At 41.4% G+C, this 18,502-nt stretch overlaps 2 protein-coding genes across 4 annotated transcripts; one reads left to right on the forward strand and one right to left on the reverse strand.

The window, feature by feature from the left end:
* The first annotated feature begins 328 nt into the window (after window positions 1-328).
* On the forward strand, window positions 329-10,286 carry tab3 (TGF-beta activated kinase 1 (MAP3K7) binding protein 3). 3 transcript variants are annotated; one of them, XR_009783951.1, is made up of 8 exons: window positions 329-575; window positions 2,076-2,249; window positions 2,770-4,012; window positions 4,799-4,959; window positions 5,259-5,352; window positions 5,867-5,950; window positions 9,075-9,158; window positions 9,429-9,448. XR_009783951.1 is itself a non-coding variant. In XM_061738335.1 (7 exons), exons 2-7 carry the CDS (start codon window positions 2,148-2,150, stop codon window positions 9,572-9,574), a joined length of 1,830 nt encoding a protein of 609 aa, XP_061594319.1. In that variant the 5' UTR covers window positions 331-570; window positions 2,076-2,147; the 3' UTR covers window positions 9,575-10,286. The 3 variants fall into 3 exon arrangements, 2 of the variants coding, with proteins under 2 accessions (XP_061594319.1, XP_061594318.1); XM_061738335.1 differs by lacking the exon at window positions 5,867-5,950 and having other exon boundaries at window positions 331-570; window positions 9,429-10,286; XM_061738334.1 differs by lacking the exon at window positions 5,867-5,950 and having other exon boundaries at window positions 332-575; window positions 9,429-10,286.
* A 38-nt stretch (window positions 10,287-10,324) lies between these two features.
* tmem47 (transmembrane protein 47) lies at window positions 10,325-17,110 on the reverse strand. The gene is made up of 3 exons (XM_061738336.1): window positions 16,674-17,110; window positions 12,099-12,239; window positions 10,325-11,859 (listed from the first exon to the last, which is right to left on the reverse strand). Exons 1-3 carry the CDS (start codon window positions 16,897-16,899, stop codon window positions 11,681-11,683), a joined length of 546 nt encoding a protein of 181 aa, XP_061594320.1. The 5' UTR covers window positions 16,900-17,110; the 3' UTR covers window positions 10,325-11,680.
* Window positions 17,111-18,502: the final 1,392 nt, after the last annotated feature.

Consider the following 18,502-nt stretch of genomic DNA (forward strand, 5'->3'; position numbering starts at 1 on the left):
TAATAGGGGGAGAAATGATGATAAATTATCTTTATACAGCTGACATTTACTTTAAAACGTTGCATTGACATTTTGAACTTGGGACATGGAAACAAAGCACTTTGGACTTTTAACTGCATATTATTATTACTGGTATCAGACTGTTGTTGTTGTTATAAATATTGTTATTATTTTGATTATGAAGTGAATATAACACTATATTTATATATTAAGATGGCTGAATCAAACTGCATGAATAGAGAAACTTTGATTTCTGATTGAAAAAGCTGAATAAAAGCTCACAGACAGCTCTACTTGTGCACTGTTTTCATTCTCCTCCATAGATACAACTTCCTGGTCCAGACATCGCGCCGCTATCGCGATAAGTGCCTGCTGGCTGCTATGCAGCGCAGCTATCGCGATAACTGCCTGCTATGCAGCGCAGCCGCAGGGGCCTGACGCTGGGATGACAAACTACAAGTTATTTAGCCGAAACAAACACACGGGGAAACGTCGGCCGATTATTCCCGAGGCATCGCCGCTTTCTCCGTGACTCAGCTATGGTCCGAGGCGGCAGGGGCGACTCTTAACGTACGGTAAGCGGCCAGTGTGTGCTCCCTGTAGCGTAGTTGGTGTAGTTAGTGTCTCCATCACAGCCGGGCTGTGACAGCTGGACACAACATTAGCACGCTTAGACCTCACCTAATCTCATTTACACCGATCATGGATCTGCCGGGTTGCGCTGTGGGGGTTTTGAGTTGCGCCGGGTAGATCTTGTCGGGGATAGGAGCCGCTTTTTCTGGTTGCAGCCGCGCACCGGATTGTTGTGTTTGAAGCCTGATTTATGGTCCTGCGTTAAATCGACGCAGAGCCTACGGCGTAGGGTACGCGTCGCCGCGTACCCTACGCCGTAGGCTCTGCGTCTATTTAACGCAGAAGCATAAATCAGCTTGAGTGATGCACGGAGGCTGCTGGAACTAGCCTGCTAGCAGCGAGGGCATGTCGTCGTTGCTTAGTGCAAAACTATGAGGAAACAAACAACCACAGGCTGACAGGCACCTGCTCAAATGTGCACACGGGGATGCATGCGGACGACTGCGGGCTGTGGGTTTCTGCTTGTGTTCAGGATCGACCCCATGCATGGACATTACCTGAGTGTTTCTGTGTAAACTCATGTCTCATGCAGACTATACTTTTTGGTATTTGTTTTGAGATTACTGCAGTGCTGACACATTGAAGGGATTTTGCAGGGCGACAGCCTAATTGCAAAAACAATCCACTGTATGTATTTTTTTTAATCTTTATCCGAGTGGCGTCAATTCAGTGGAAGCTAAGGTATGGCAAGGTTACGAGTCACATAATTCTACTAGAGTATCAATCAACACGTCCAGCAAATACTCATCACAGAAGTCTATGTAGCTTATCTGTGTGGTCAAGAAAATTGGAACTTTTTCAAATGCAGTCTCGCTCACACTGCAAAAACTCAAAATCTTACCAGGAATATTTGTCTTATTTCTAGTTAAAATGTCTCATTTTTAGTCAAAAAATCTCATTACACTTAAAACAAGATTCATCACCAGAAAAATAACTTGTTATTTGACCATTTTCACCTGTTTCAAGTAAATTTTCACTTGAAATAAGTAGAAAAATCTGCCAGTGGGACAAGATTTATCTTCTCACAAGCAAAACAAATCTTGTTCCACTGGCAGATTTTTCTACTTATTTTAAGTGAAAATCTACTTGAAAATGGTTGTTTTTGAGTCTTGTCTTAAATGTAATGAGATTTTTTTTTTACTAAAAATGAGACATTTTAACTAGAAATAAGACAAATATTCTTGTTAAGATTTTGAGTTTTTGCAGTGTATAATAACTAGTGAAATCGATCATGTTGTTCTGATTTGCATTTGTAGTTATTCTATATGTATTAAGTAATAGAATAATCAATACAAATAGACACAGAGTAATTCCATAAATGTATTTAAGAAACAAACATTTACATTTTCCCTTGAAGCCGAGGCGTGGCGGCTGCCATACCTTGCCATACTGAATTGACGCCCCTGCTTTACCCCCCCCCCCCCATCTTTCCACATCTTCAGGGAATGAGACGAGGTTGGTTGTTTGGGCATTTGCAGCTTTGGGCCCGTTGACTCTCCTGTTGTCGGCACGGGATGGCGCAGGGAGGCTCTCAGCTCGACTATCACATCCTGCAGGATCTCAAGCAGCGTTTCCCAGAGATCCCAGAGGGGGTAGTGTCACAGTGCCTTCTGCAGGTGAACAAAATGCATATGCATTTTTACCTATTCACTGAAAAGCTGACCCTTTTTGTGACATTTACTTGTGTAGAAACGTGTTTGCACCTCAGCTATGTCATTCACAGTTTTAACTAAGTTAAGTATTTTGATAGCTTGTAGTTTATATATGTCATTGGATAAGTGTACTAAAACCAATTGAATATATCAGAATAGATCTGCATAAGTAAACATGCTATATAAACCTAAAAGTATGAAGCTTTCATTTGTATTATGGTGCGTTTCATCTCTTGAGTTTTGTTTCTTCTGAGTCAAAATATATGCATCTGAGTAAAGTGCAATCTCATGTTGTTGTAATATATTGTACATTGGCTATTGTGTCCTCAAAATGATCAGTATCAATTTGCTACCAATAAGCAACCTTCCACTATAATTCATTATGATTTATTTTTGACTGTATGTTAACAAGATGAACTCTTGAACTCTTATTCTTAAAGTGTGCTGAAAAGATCAGAGCCTTTCACAGTTTTCTCTTGCTCAGAATAACAACAACCTGGATCTGTGCTGCCACCTGCTGGCTCAGGAGAGTAACAGATACCTGTATGGAGAGTTCCATCACAGTCCAGAGGAGATGCGACTGAGCCGAAACCACATGCTTCACATTAGCCTGGGCTACCCGGGCTCGGAGGCGAGCAAATCCAACGGAGCAGGAGTGGGGCGCTCTCTAGTGCACAGCACCAGTGACAGTCACATTGAACCCCAGCGGCCCAGCTATCCCGAGCCGTTGTCAGCTCCCGCAACTATGGCCCCTTCCCCTGGATACAATCCTTTTTTTATGAACGATCAAAGCCGCTCAGCCAGCACACCCACACCCCCGCCCACAATACAAGGCATGTCCCCTACATACGCCCCTGTTCCCCGTTACACTATAAATCCTATAACAGTTGATATTACACAAAGTATACCCAATATTCCACAAGCTCTGCAGATTCCACCTGGGCACTATGGTAACAGCACCAACACCACCCTTTACATGCGACCCTCCCCCTCTCAGAGCCCACAGCCTACGCCCTGGTCGTCCTCAGGGGCAGCTGTCTACCAGCATCAGCAGTCCCCCTACAACACTCCCACATATGGCTCACCGTACAGCTCCCCACAGCATCAGGTCCAGCCACAGCCTCAACCACAACCTCAGCCACAGCCCGGACACCAGCAATACGTCTTCCTCCCCATTAGCTCTGCAACCCCTCCCAGCATGCCCTACCATCACCAGCAACAGCCCCAGCAACAGCCAGTTTACAGGCCCTATCACACAAAAAACCCTCTCACCAAACAGATAGAGATTACCCTTGAAGGACCACGACCTCGCAGCAACTCACCTGTGCACACCCCACACTCCCAGGTTTATATGGCTACGAGCCCTTCGCCCAGCTCTCCTTCGAGGGGCATCGCAATGAGTGGACCACCAGGACCGGCGGCATTCCACCCTGGGATGTATTTACAGCATCAAGGCTCTGCAAGGCCTCGACCCGCCTCCTCCCCTCAACCGGGCCAGTCGGCCTATACTTTCAAAATCAAAGTGTCCCCTGGAGGCCAGGCACAGAGGCCCCTAAGCTCACCTCCTGTTGCTGAGTCTCTTCTCAACATGGTAGACCAAGGAGAGCACAATGCAGCCCCTCCACCCATCCTGCCTATCTCTGCTCTGCCAGGGAACAATGTCAGTCAGTTTCAGCAAATGCCCCGACGTTCAAGCTCAGGCTCTGATGACTATGCCTACACACAGGGTGAGGGACTGTTGCGTGTCTTATTTTTTTTCCTGTTATATTTCTCAATGTATTACAGTGCGTATAGACAGATCCTCTTCTATGCAAAAAGTTTATCTCATCCATATAATTGCTGTAGTTTGCATGACTTTGGGTTTGACATCTTTTTGTATTCTGTGAGGTATCATTGTCAGCCCTATACTTAATCTATCAAAAGACCAACTTCTAGTATTTAGTAGGGCTGGGCGATTTTGGACAAAAATAAAATCCCGATTTTTTTTTTCTCTGAAAACCAGATTTTCGATTTCGATTTTTTTGGGTAAAACTACAAAAGACAATGGAATAAATTGTTTCAAATATTTTATCTTTATTTTTAAAGAAAAATAGCAAACAAATTTCCCTATTGGGAATGAAGTGCAATTGAAAGATACTGTAAATCCTCCTTGAGTTTAGTAAAGTGACATTTACAATTTTCTTGACCAAACAAAGATGACTAGACGAGCTCTGTCTGTAATGCAGTCAGCTCTCTTCTTCTTTTCCAGCTATATGAAAAAGAGAGAGGAAAATCGATTTTCCTTTTTTTAACATCGTCTTGATTAATAAATCCGATTTAGATTTAAAATCGATTAATCGCACAGCCCTAGTATTTAGAAGTTGGTCATTTTATAGTAACTCTATTGTGTTTCCATAATATTGATCATGGGGTTGCTCTTTTGAGTAGCACTAGGACACTGAAGTGAGAAATAATTGCAATTTATTCTTATTCTTAATTTCAATCACCTCCTTTTTTGATGTGCATCCATACAGCTCTTCTCCTCCACCAACGTGCGAGGATGGAGCGTTTATTGAAGGAACTGCTGCTGGAGAAGCAGAAGCTAGAACAATTGAAGGCAGACGTCAATAACATGGAGTATGATGCTCTTCAAAGACGTTTCCGACGTGTCAACTCCACAAATCTTATACCAAGGGTAAGGACTGAGCATTTGCTTAGATCTGCGCATGCAGTGACATTTTTAATATTTTTAGAAAAATCTTACAGTTGCTGTCAAAAATGTAAAACTACAGTCTGTAAAATGACCAGTGGTTATATTTAAAGTCATTTTACTGTCATACTTGCATACTAAATGCAGCAATACCCAAAAAACTGTGATATTCAAAGTAATGTTAAAATTATAATTTTTTTTTAGGAAATATTGAAGGGAGAATTTGAATGTTTAGTGATTTTTAAATCATTCTTAATTGAATGGATTGTTTTCATTGACCCTAGCCAGAAGAGATGACACGACTCCGGAGTCTCAACAGACAGCTGCAGATTGATATTGACTGTACACTGAAGGAGACGGATCTGCTGCAGTCGAGAGGTATACACGCTATCACACATGAATGCATATTCCTGCATGAACATTTGAAGTGTGTTTCAGATTTATTTCAAAACATTGATTTTGAGAAAGCCAAGCCCCAAAGCAGACAGTTAGGTCTGAAATCATAGGAGAGGGTCCATCACATCACATGCAAATGCAACATTTGAAAATGATTGATCTGTAGCAGGACACAGGCCAATCTCGATCTTTTAGTTTTTCTTTCACTGTGGTCCGTGCACAAGAGTTAGCCTGTTAAGGGATAATTATTGTTATGTAATTGATATGTGGGTTTTTCTGCAACCACACTGTGTAGAAATTAGCTGCATCTGTTTAGGAGTGGGGATGATGAAAGCCGTGTGGCTTAAGTGTGGGAAATTATCTTGCAACCCAGTAAAGATTTGGGGTATTGATAAATTTAACATACTGAATTCTCTCATTTGGAATTATGTGTGCAGATCCAGAATCCTCTCAGAAATATTTTTTCTTCCTTTTTTTTTCCCTCACCTACTATAAGTTGCAGCGGAGTTGTTGCTGCACCTGGGCTTCCTGCCACCACCTCCTGTTATCGTTCCATAGCTCCAATACCTACAGAATTTCGGTATCAGTTTGATAGCAAAATATCTATCAGTTTGTGTGCCATCCCTACTTATAGCTAACAAAATCTGCATGAACATGATTGGATTTTATATGAATGCTTAATGTATTTATTATTATGTATGCAATGTTCCAAAATATGTATTTATTTATTTATAATTTTAAGCAACCAAAGCACTTTCTTTTTGTTTATGATATATTAGGGGTATTGAAAAAAATCAATTCACATAAAAATCTCAATTTATTCTCCTCAGCGATTCTGAAATTAAAATATTTTTCATTAGCGCTAATTCAACCCTTGCTGCTGTTACAAGAGGCTGAATCGCAGCTACCGTATTGAGTTAGCAAGACAGCTATGTCCGGGGTTGTTACCTTCGCCAAAGATCTTCTATACACAAGATAGCGCATTACCGTTACTGGCAATGGTATGGAATGGTAAACACTTCCGGTCTCCTAAGTGGGCGTGGTCGCCCCTCTCCCCACATCGTTTTGGAACATACAACACTAGATACAGTACAACTTTCTTCCAAAAATACTTAAATAATAAAAATAACAGTATTATTAAGCACAGAAGCAAGTTTTATTTTAGTTTTAAACTTCATTTTATCCGATGGGAAAACGATGAGAGCCAAATCTCGCGAGAGTGTGTTGCTCAGACAGAGACAGGTCTCAAACAAAGTTCATTTTCTCCTAATCTGTCGGTCTGAAAATTGCCATTTTGATGTCAGAATGTTCAGAAGGCTTGTGGCTTTTGAAAAATGGGTCCCATATTTACTTAGGTTACTATGGGGCGAAGGAATTGGTAATAATCTGTGCTCACGTTCACTTTTCCCATAGGACTCAATAGACTCAGAACCTACTTCCGGTCTCCTAAAGGGGCGTGGCAGTCACGTGACACAGATACAGGAACTCGAACCTTAGTGGGCTGTCTCGTTTATAGAACGTCTCTGCCTTCGCTTAGCGAGTTTCCAGTCTAGTGACTGTTTTTTTTTTTTTTTAATTATTATTTTTCAAAAAAGCCACTAGCGACAAATATAGTGACTTCTCAGGTGTTATTGAAGACTTCTGGAGATTCTGACAGGAATGCTTGTATCGTTGTCGGTCTGCTCGGTGAGCAGCCGGTGCTGCTGTGGCCCGTCCCTGTACCAAAAGCACTCATGCAGTCCAGTCCTCACACAGCAGCCTGTCAAAGCAGGAGATGTTCACCCCTCTGTAGCCAGACAGACTGCAAATAGATTACTTATTTATTGTCTAGAAAAACAAGACGCCACCGATGCATCCCTGGCACTAGTGCTGCTGCAGAAAGAGTATTCTCCTCTGCAGATGAGACAGTGACAGCACAGCAAAACCGTCTTACTCCGCAACATATTGATCAGTTTGTGTTTCTGCTTGGTTGTTACGGAAGGACACTAGGTCTGCACACCAAAAAATGTGATGACTATTGCTGAGTGATTTGAATAATCAGAAACACAATTGACAAGTGTTATTTGTGCATACTTGTCACGTAAGCTAGAAAATTTAGTTAAATGAAGCAGTTGATTTAACTCTAACATTTTTGTTTTTGCACCGTTATCTTTTTTTTATTGAGAGAGTTTTTATTATTTTTTTTATTTAATATGATGTAAAATATGATTTATACAGGATTTTGTTTTTTATTTTTGGAATAAATGTTTAGAAAAATGACAAGTTTTGTCAAAGAATAGCTTTTATTTACATTTTCTTTTCAAGAGTGTCATTCCATAATCTACAATACACACTTACTTACACCATCCACCTTAAATGATCCAAAAATCCTATTGAATCGAAAATCGAGACCCCTTAAATCAGAATCAAATCGTGAGACACTGACAGTTTCATACCCTAATTACATACATTTTTGCTGACTAAATATTTGAGGCTGTTTTGACAGTTTTTCCAAAAAAATATTCAAATGGGTTATTTTAAATGGTTTCAATACAATCTATTTATTTATTTATTTTGACAACCCGTGTTAATGTATTTTATATACTGTTTGTACTGTATTTTTCGATATTCGTGCAGCACGAAGCCAACTCTTAGTAGACACTGAAGTTTCCCGCTGATAAGTGTAATAAATCTTGTGTGGAAATGAAATGCAATCCAGTATCTTTTATTATTGTTTTTAATTACTATTATTAGAAATAGAACAGTGTATTTAAGTACTTCACACCCTTTCCAAGCAAACTGGTACCAGTACCGGTTTAGAAACATCTAAACTGCCAAAGCACTAGCTGTTGGTCAGTAACTGGGGCGATAAAGTAGCATCAGGTCTTTGCTGGTCCAGACCAAAGAATGGCAGATGTCACAGCTGGGGGGGTAAACAGAAACCAGGTAGAACAACACCATTTTGTGACTGCCATGTTTAAAGATAAGCAGGTCCAGTTTAGCTTAAGGATAAAAAGCAACCCAGTGTCCTGGTCATGGATACTAGTGAGCATTTGAAATTGTCGATCCGTGTTGCAAAGAACATTCACAATCACTGACTGCTATTTATTACAGTTATTAAACTAGACAGGTGGCATTAAGGGATTTGTTTGCAAGGAAAAGTAAACAAACACTGTGATTTGTGAAGATGAACTTTCTCGCTGCACTGTGGTCCTGGGCACAGAAAGAGGTTGAAACAAGATGTAAGACAGAATAGTGTGAGATGTTTGATGATGTTTGCTTCTTTGGGGCCTCTTGCACCAGCAGCTGGTCATAAATCTAAATGAAACATCAAAATGCTGGAAAACAACTGCATGACACTGAGTTTTTCTAACTTTTTACAATTTTTACATCACAATGTCACACCCTTCCTGTAACACAGTTCTTGATTCATATTCGACTATAAGAAATCCACGTGCATGTGATTGTCCCACATTTATTAAAATGCTGACAAATCTGTACAGGAATTAACGTTTACTGACTCGTATGTGCTCTTGCGTCTAAATACCCAGAAATGAATACAAGCAACTACACCTTTTTCTTTTTTTCTTTCTCCACATTGTTAGTGTTGTTCAGAGTTAAATTGGGTCTGTCTTACAGTCAGCATGTTGGGCCTCTGGCTGGAATTGAGGAGTCTTCAACAAACTAATTAAACTCTACCTATTGATTTCTCTTTTCCTTCACAGGGAAGTTTGACCCTAAAGCAATGAACAACTTTTATGACAACATCCAGCCTGGTCCAGTTGTGCCGCCCAAAACTGGGAGGAAAGGTGAGAACTATCGCAGAGTTCAGAGCATCAAAGCATCAAAGTATCAAAGCAAATCTTTTTTTTTTTTTTCTTTTTAAATGACTTCTGTAAAGAAGACATGAACATTGTTGCCCTTTGACTAGTTGTTCATTGAAAACATTCCTCCCGCTGATCTATTGAGACTGCTGTTAATATACATCAGGCAGATGAAAATGTTGGTGCACGTGCTCTATCACATGAATTAAGCCCTTTTATACTTGAATGAATGTCCCTCAACTCTGTGTTTGACAGAAGGGGAGCAGAGCTCCAAGCCAGTGCCGGTGCCTCAGAGAGATGAGGACTTTGAAGGCGCCCAATGGAACTGTGAAAGCTGCACCTTCCTCAACCATCCTGCACTCAACCGCTGTGAACAGTGTGAGATGCCACGCTACACCTAAGTTAGCACTGCGCTGTATCGCCTGCCCCTGCCCCATCCTTCGTAAATCCTTGGATACTATGAGCCCCGACCCTATAGAGTCTGTCTTGAGGTCTTCCCCTGTCAATCGATATATAAGCCCCTGCTGAGGAAGAGCCACCGTCCTCCCTCTACTCACTCGTCCATATCTCGTCAACTACTTCTGTGCACTATGATCTATTTTTTTTTTTTTGGTGGATGGTGAATCTCTTATCAAGACTGTTGGAGACTCCTCTCATGACGATATCCAGTGGACGTGACACTCTGCTACCCTGGCATTAAGTGAGACAGGCTTCGGAAAGGTCAACCCAGTGTAAGGATTGAAGAGAAGGGGCTACAGTTTACTGGGTGAAAACTCCACTCGGATGTGAGCGGCTGCCCTGTTTACACTGTGGGAATTCATGAACTCAGAAAGGAGGCACTTCCACTTTAACCCGGGACCTCTGACAGCAGAACATTGAAAGCAATGTTATATAAATTGTGACTAATGCGAAATGTAGACTGTACACTGTATCTGGCTCTGTATTAGAGCTCATTTCACTGAAAGAACACTAAAGACATTTGCATACAAGTATATTCCTGGTACTTCTATGCATATCATGCCATCATGTATTATGTGTTCAAAAGATGTTAATTTCCTGTGTAAATGCCTCAACTTGCTGTACCTAATAAAGGAACTGATTCTATGTGACTTGACCACACATAGATGTGTAGTTTGTTGTATTTCATGAATGTTCTTTTTGCCAAATCAAACAATCACTTCTTTTTGTTTTTATAGTACATGTTTATTATGATTGTAAAGAAATAACAAGCAGTCAGAAACCATCAGCAAGCTGTAGGGGCATGCACAAGTAATGTATTGACAACTCCATCAATGAGATTCAAGACTTTTGTTGTTTCCAGAGCAAAATGAGCACAGGTCGTCTATTCCACAGACTCCATTATGCTACTCACGTACTGCACACTGCAGTCTGGTATTCTCTAAAAGGCTGTTATTATGGACTTTGATTAAGATGCCGAAACTAAGTATAAACCATTTTCAGTGAAAGTGAATTTCCTCTTTATGAGGGGAAAAAAAAAATGTGTACTTAATGGCGCCTAGTCTACTAAGAGCAATTACATTTGTGGAAGAGTAGGAAGATAAGGAGGCATCACATGGGGAGGTCTGTGAACACATGCCAGGGGCATGATCACGTAGACATGTGCACTCAGCAGGGATGGTCATTTGCCACGTTCCTTCCCACCGCTCTGCTTTGATGCATACATGCACTGCAAGGCAGCTCCGTGGGCAAAATATTTAAGGTCTATGTTACCACTATTATACACTATGTGATAGACTTAAGTAAATGTTCATCTACACAGGCCCTGTGGAATGTTTTTCCAAGTTTAAATGGCCCCTAATTATAATTTAAGAGTATCTCTGACCCTTTTAAATGGTGTAAATAGGACAGGAAATATAAAGTTGGTCCACTTATTTTCACAGATATTTTAAATCTGTTGAAGGAAAGGAGGCTTGGCAAAGGTTTAGATGTGGAGTGTATCTGGGGAAAACATAGAATATCGCCTTTCCTTCTCACTCTGTCTATATCGTTATGTCACTTCAGCAGGACATGTTCTCTCCCTACGTTGCAGCGATTACATCAGTCCTTTTCTCTTTCACTCGGGTTTATTAGTCCACCAATTCATGCAGGTATGGGGTCATTGACTCCATCTGTTCCCCTGAGATTTCTTGGCTACGTCTAAAACCTACTGGAGTTGCAGTTAAAGGGGACACAGAATTATCTGATTGGAGGGCGTACTCGTCCAACCTTTCTCTCTCGTCTTGGATTTGGATTTCTAGTTGCACGGCTGTGTTTACTGCCAAACCTAAAAGCGCTCAGGGGCATCTGTCCAGAGAGTCTTGAGACAATGAGTTCACAGTATCAAACATGAACTCCTGTTTGACCAGTGAGTATCAGTAAGCACGTTGTTTTCCTATTTCCAGTATGTGGTTGTGCACAGCAGTACAGAGAGAAAGCTCCTATTACTATAGGGACGATGGGTGAAACACAGTCCTGGGATTCTCATATCACTTTTATGTTGGTTTTTTTCAGTAATAGTCTTCATAGTTCTTGGGGTTGAGACAGTAGAGGATGGCACCTCCAAAAGAGAAGATAGTGGATCCCCAGGCCAGGCCATAGCCCCAGTTGAACTCATGATACACTCTCAGGGTGACTGTTTCTATGAACTTGATGGGGAACAGGACCAGGCTGCACACCTGAAGCACCACTGCAAAGGAAACAAAGTGAGCCAATGTTAAAATGATTAAAGTACACACACAAATCCGACGATAAACAGTGACCTGCTGGCTATAAAACTGAATAACAAAGTAGCAATGTGATTTCCAGGAAAAAAACCTGCAGGGACCTTTGGAAGTACAAAGGCCTTGAATCTTTCTCCTCAAAGCATGTGAATTATTCTCCATCTCTTCCTTCTTGCTTCTAACAAGAGCGAATCATACCACTTACCTGCTGAGAACAGCATGACAGCCACAGGCTTGTAGCAGCGACCCCTGGAGCCGAGGCACAGGGAAACCAGCGCCACAAGGAAGGAGAGCAGGGTCAGCACTGCTCCCCCCACCAATAGGGCCAATGTGGCGATGTGCCAGTCTGGAGACAAACACAGGGACAGAGAGGCGGGAGGAAAGCCATGAAATTACACTTAGACACAGGAGGACATGTCGTAGCTCTGCTGTGACACCGAGGAGACAGATGAGGCGGAATGAAAGGAGGAAGAGAGGAGCAACAGAATAGGTCACAGGCCATAGCGGTCAGCCAAAATAACAATCCCATGCTCAATCTCCCATAAGAGGAAAAAGTATCCCACCCACCATAGCTTGTGGGGCATTAACCGCGTTTCCAAGGCTGAGGAAGTTGCACATTTTGAGGAACTAGCGATGCCTCATGATTTTTTGATGTGAGCCACTGCTAATCAATGGCTAGTTGCAGACGAAGAATGTGAACCGTGAAGTCGACAGCCCCTCAATATGAGCACAGAAACTTTGTGGCTGACAAGAAATAAACCCGTGCTTGGTTTGCACGGATTTCAGCTGCCCAGTAATGGATCCCGCTGCAGCACAGAGGGATTCTCTGAGTCGGCTCAGATAATGAGTTTCCATCCGTCTCTGGCTGATGCTAGCTCAGCAGCATTCTCAGCATTTAGTTCAGATTAAGTCCAGAAACACTCAGCCGGAAATAAAGGCTGTCCAAGTCAAACTGTTTATCCACAACTGAGCTCCAAAGTGTTTGTCAATTACAAAAAATAAACAAAACAACAAGCTTCATAGTATAGTGTTTTGTTCACTTTCAAGTTTGTCTCAATCCAATTCATGATAGTTGAGTCACGTTATGTTATTTTTACAAGGTTCGTGGTCTCTTTTCCGGTTTTTCTGTGTACTTGTGGAAACAGGAGCTCTATATGTAAACAGGCAGAGGATATTATGAGAAGGAATTTGATTACACAGCAGGAAGTCATTTACAGTACAGTTGATGGCGTTAAAAACAAACACCAAAGCTTAAAATAGATCATGCCCTGTACACGTGGTTCAATATTTAAGTGATAATTTAATGTGTTTTGTATTTTTTTGTAGCTGATATACAAGATAGAGACATTTTCCTCTTTATTGATGCAGAAAATCATTAAACATTTCTCAGAAAAAGGAAATTGATAGGACACATGCTTCTAAAAAAATAATAAAAATACTGTTCCCACTCCTAATCGAAGGGAACTTTATTCCAGAGGCCAAGCACCTCAAATATAAACAGCCATCAACTTCTTCTGACCAAATATGGTTCAGGAGTCAGAGTTTACTGTATAAATGGGCTCTGTCACCACAGGATGTTGGATGGGGCCCACAATAAGCAGAGCACCCATTCCCTCCATCTACCACAACACAAGGCCTCATTACACACGGACCCCTCAAGATTCACTGCCTCTGTCTCACACACTCCCCCTCAGTAAAAACAAGGGTTACAGTGACTTGACCTGAGGTTGTCACAGCCCATTGCTGCTGAGATATCTCCTGTAGGTCAGCTCAGTGCCTTCAGCCCAGACAGCCAGCATCTGAAAGCCTTATCAGCATGCTTGTGAAACAGCAGGATTCAGAGAGTCATCTGATCTCAAATTTAGGAAAATGGAGCCTGTGAGCTGTGCAAGAAACGCAGCCAGAGTTGCAATGCTTAAAGGCTTTGAAGAGCAGGAAGCGCCAAACTATTAATCTGAGCCCCGCGTGATGACAGATGGAAAACGAGATATACACGAGATCCAATCTGAGCATTAATTACGGTCCCCCCGTGTGCATGTCAGTGGTGGCTGAAGTGTTAATCGTGAAAACCTTGAAGGCCCCGGTTCCGTTTCTTTGTCTGAGACAACGGAGGAAGATCTGTGTCACAGAAGTGCCCCGAGTATCTCTCTCTCTCACTGCCAACGACATTCAGTCTCACTGTTTCAGGACAGCAGGATGGAGAACTGTTTGAAGCAGGAAGCCTTTCAGTTAGAGGCCCCTGGTTCAAACCCTCCAACCCCAGCCCAACCCAGCTGTGACCATCCTCAGAGAGAAGATAAGCTTCCAAAAATGGTATGGATACTAGATTATAAATGTGCTCAGCCATCCCTGCTTCACACACATGCGCCACATTCGTCGCCTCATCTCACACCAGTCTGGCATCAATACTCACCGCTCCTGCATTACTGTTCCACATTCCAAGCCTAATGTTGAGTCTGTACCGTTTAAACCTGAGCTTCAGCCCCTCCCAATGTTCTGTGTGTGTCTGCGTTTACTTGAGCATGTATGAAGCTGTAACAAGGCAATACTTTCTGTGCATGTTATTGTCGTTTCCAAGACAAACACACGCTGGCCTTGCAGAGCCAGTGGAAATACATCCAACTGGCCAGCTGCTGTTTCAGACTAAAAGGATTTATTTAATGCTTCCAGCATGACACTGAGGAACACAGTATTGGGGGGTTTCAGGGAGAAAGATAGGGGGGGCGGGGGGCAGAAACTGATTACCAGGAGTCAAATCAATACACCTAGCTAACCACAAGCCTGAGGAAATGGGAAGTTTGCTGCATGCATTTATTGTGGTATGCTGCTACCACCGAGAGCTGACATGCAGACTGCATGTCTTTATATGGCACCAAAGTGCACTTTGTCTGCGCTGACAGAGGAGGAGTGGGGCCACTATGACCCACAGTTGCTCATCTGAGACAGAAAGAAAACATGTTGTCAGACTAACAAAAACACAATTCACCGTGTATCACGCATGAGGGGACCAGGCACAGCACCCAAGAAAGACAAAGACAAAGATGTTTATACAATGTAAAGATCTCAAGCCAGGGGAAATGGGACATGTTTAAAAAAGCTTTACCAATTTACATTTGCAGGATATGGTTTTAAACGGTTAATTTGAGACCATTTCAACGACCAGTATTCATGCACAAGGATACATCATCAAATAAAAAAGGACAGAAAAAAATAAGAGAATGTGAAAAAATATTGTTCCTTTTTGGTTTTGAGTTCTTTGTACAATGCTTCTATTCTTTTATGCTTACAGCCGAAGACAGAAATATCACACACTGTGGTGCAAAAAGCTTTCAAGGATGAATCCGCAGTAAAGTTATAAATATTTGGTGCTGTTATGTTACAGCTCTGAGGTTTTCTACACACCATAACGCGGATAAATAATGAAAATATGGAATGCGTCCGGAAAAGTTCAATTCCATTCAGAAGAATCCTTAATATCCTCCAAAAAATAAAGAAATAAATAAAAAGAAGACAATCCGGCATTTTTTGGAGCGCTTCATTTGTTTCCCTGGAAACTAATCTCCAGGCATCTGGATCTCTGGGGAGTGCTGTGTTCTGAGTTGCCCTTGCTCCTTGGCCGGTGAAAAAAACCCACACAAAGGCTCATTTTGTACGCAACAAAAGGCCGAATGAAACCTCAGCTGGACCACTCCTGGCCAGACAAAATTCCCACATCATTCTGCGGTGCACTCGATTTCAAATGTTTGATGAAAAAAAGAAGTTAATAAACTAAATAGGAAAGCAAAGCGTTAGTGCGTTGTTTATTATAGACTTTAGGCATGAACTTTCATTAATAGGTCATTTCCCTCTTGCAAAGAAGTCCATTGTTGGCTACTTTCTGTAGTTTAAATTAACAAGGCAATATCTAATTATAAAGTAATTAACATTGAGCACTCTCGTGGGAGATGATCTATAATTCTCACTACTGAACAGATTGGTTGGGCTGAGCGCTGTCTGTCTACGGGGCTCTTTTGTTACCCCTGAGCGCAGTGTATCAGACTTTCATTTGAATATGAATGGGAGGGTTTGTCTGCACTCACAATTCTTTTTTAAGGGGAAAACATTCCCAAAACAACATGGCGAAACAGCTTTAAAAACTTGTAAAGGCTGTTTTAACAATCTTCTAAGACACATCTAAGATTTGACAATCTTAGAGGTGTCTGTAATTTCACAGTACAAATAGCTAAAAAAGGTATGAAAAGAGATGTGTCTCCATCACTGGAGTTAAATTCTGGAATGATGCTAACATACATTTAAAAACATGTCATTCTTTTGTTGTATTTAAGAAAATGGTTTGTAAAGCTATTTTTGAAGCTTATAAGTGCAATTGACCATCTGTAAATGTTTCTTTGCTTTTCTATTGTTTCTTTGCCTTTTGTTGTTTCTTTGCTTTTCTATTCTCTTTTTGGTTTTCTGGAGGTCGGTAGCCAAAAATAGAAAGTTGGTACTATAGGATAGGCTTTTATAAGCATTTTGCTTCAGCCTATGCCTTTTCAGTTATTGTTCAACACAGTTTTTTGGTTTTGTATAAAAAGTTAATGCTGTGTACAATGTTTTTTTGGTGTTGTTTTGTGTTGCAATGACTGAATAAACTTAATTCATTCATTCATTCATTTATGGTTCCGCGTTACACCAACGCCGAGCCTACGCCGTATGGTACCAGGGCGACGCGCACCGCCCTGGTACCATACGGCGTAGGCTCCGCGTTGGCTTAAAGAGCGAGCAGCCGCGTCCGTCTCACCGGTGGCCAGCGTGCTGTTGCAGGACCAGTCCGCGGAGCCGAGCGGCTTCGAGCAGGACACCCACAACGACAGGTAGTACTGGTCGTCCGCCGTGACCCACGCCGGGCTCAGCATGGCCCCGACATCCAGGCACAGCGCCAGAAACACGCACACGAGTCCCACCAACTTCAGGGGCGTCAGCGCGGACATCCGCACTTCCTCCGTGCCGCTCACTGATGAGGCCATTCCTGGTGGTTCTCACTCATTAAAACACCACGCAGGAAGTGGAGAACAGCGCATCTGGAGGTCTGCGTCCTTTCCTCGGGTCCATAAACTGATCCGGACTTGGTGTTATGGGACCCCTGGAGTGGGCACCTGTAGTTGGTGGCAGGATGGAGAGCCGTTCACGTCAGCGTCCAGAGACGCGGCTGCTGCCCCGCTGCTGCTGCTGCTGATGGAGAGCCGGCAATGTGGCCGCACGGGGCTCCGCGGCCCTTTAATAACACACGCTGCACCTGCTGGGTCCTAGTGCCCACACACACACACACACACACACACACACACACACACACACACACACACACACACACACACACACACACACACACACTCTGTCTCTGATGTTTTCATGTTTTCAGTCAAGACCAAGAGAATTATTCAACTGCACTTAAGGGATAATGGCATGCTAAAAGTATACAGTTCAGAATCAGAATCAGTTTATTGGCCAAGTCAGGTCAAACAAGACAGGGAATTTGACTCTGTTATTTTCGCTCACTGTACACTAAATAGACAAATGACAGCTCTTATATATATATATATATATATATATATATATATATATATATATATATATATATATATATATATATATATATATATATATATATATATATATATATATATATATATATATTTTTTTTTTTTTTTTTTTTTTTTTTTTTTTTTTTTCAGTGAAAGGTGCAGCAGTATGAGGTAGACATGGTTATTGGTTAGTGGTGGGGGAAAAAATCGATATTGCAATATATTGTTGCGCTCTCTGTCGCAATAAATAATCGATAAACTGACGGCAAATATCGATATTTTATTACAACACACATAATGGATTTACACAGTTGTCACCGCACTATTGTTCAAGCACTTAAATTTGTCCAGCTGTACATTGTTTACATTTACAAGCCTAGGAGGCAGTGAGGTATTATGCTAAATTAAGTTGCTTACTGAGTTTTCAGTATTAGAAACAAAGCAGTGTTTATACAAAACATGTTATTAATGTTCATGCACTTTAATTTGTCCGGCTGTACAGTGTTTACATTTACAAGCCTAGGAGGCAGTGAGGCACTATACAAATGCACTTTCTTTGTACATTGTATGAAGTTTTGGCATTGAATAAATGCGTAACTACAGACGTTTTCCTTTTTATGGGTATTTTTTCTTTTTCAGTCACATATATCGTGATATATCGTTGATGAAATTTCTTACAATATATTGAATATCGTAGATATCGTGCATTATTATATTATCATAATCGTGGGCCACATATCGCCACAGTATTGAATCGTGAGTTACCCGTATCATCCCACCCCTCTCACTGTACACTAAATAGACAAATGACAGCTCTTATTAACATATATATATATATTTTTTTTTTTTTAAAGTGACAGGTGCAGCAGTATGAGGTAGACATGGTTATTGAAAGGTGCCTGTTACAGCATATGATTGTGGTTATTATTATTATTATTATTATTATTATTATTATTATTATTATTATTATTATTATTATTATTATTATTATTTTTATTATTATTATTATTATTGCACAGTGATTGATTACTCTGAGACTCTATGAGTG

Source organism: Cololabis saira, chromosome 13, assembly GCF_033807715.1.
Source record: "Cololabis saira isolate AMF1-May2022 chromosome 13, fColSai1.1, whole genome shotgun sequence".
In the NCBI taxonomy this organism is placed as follows: Eukaryota; Metazoa; Chordata; class Actinopteri; order Beloniformes; family Belonidae; genus Cololabis; species Cololabis saira.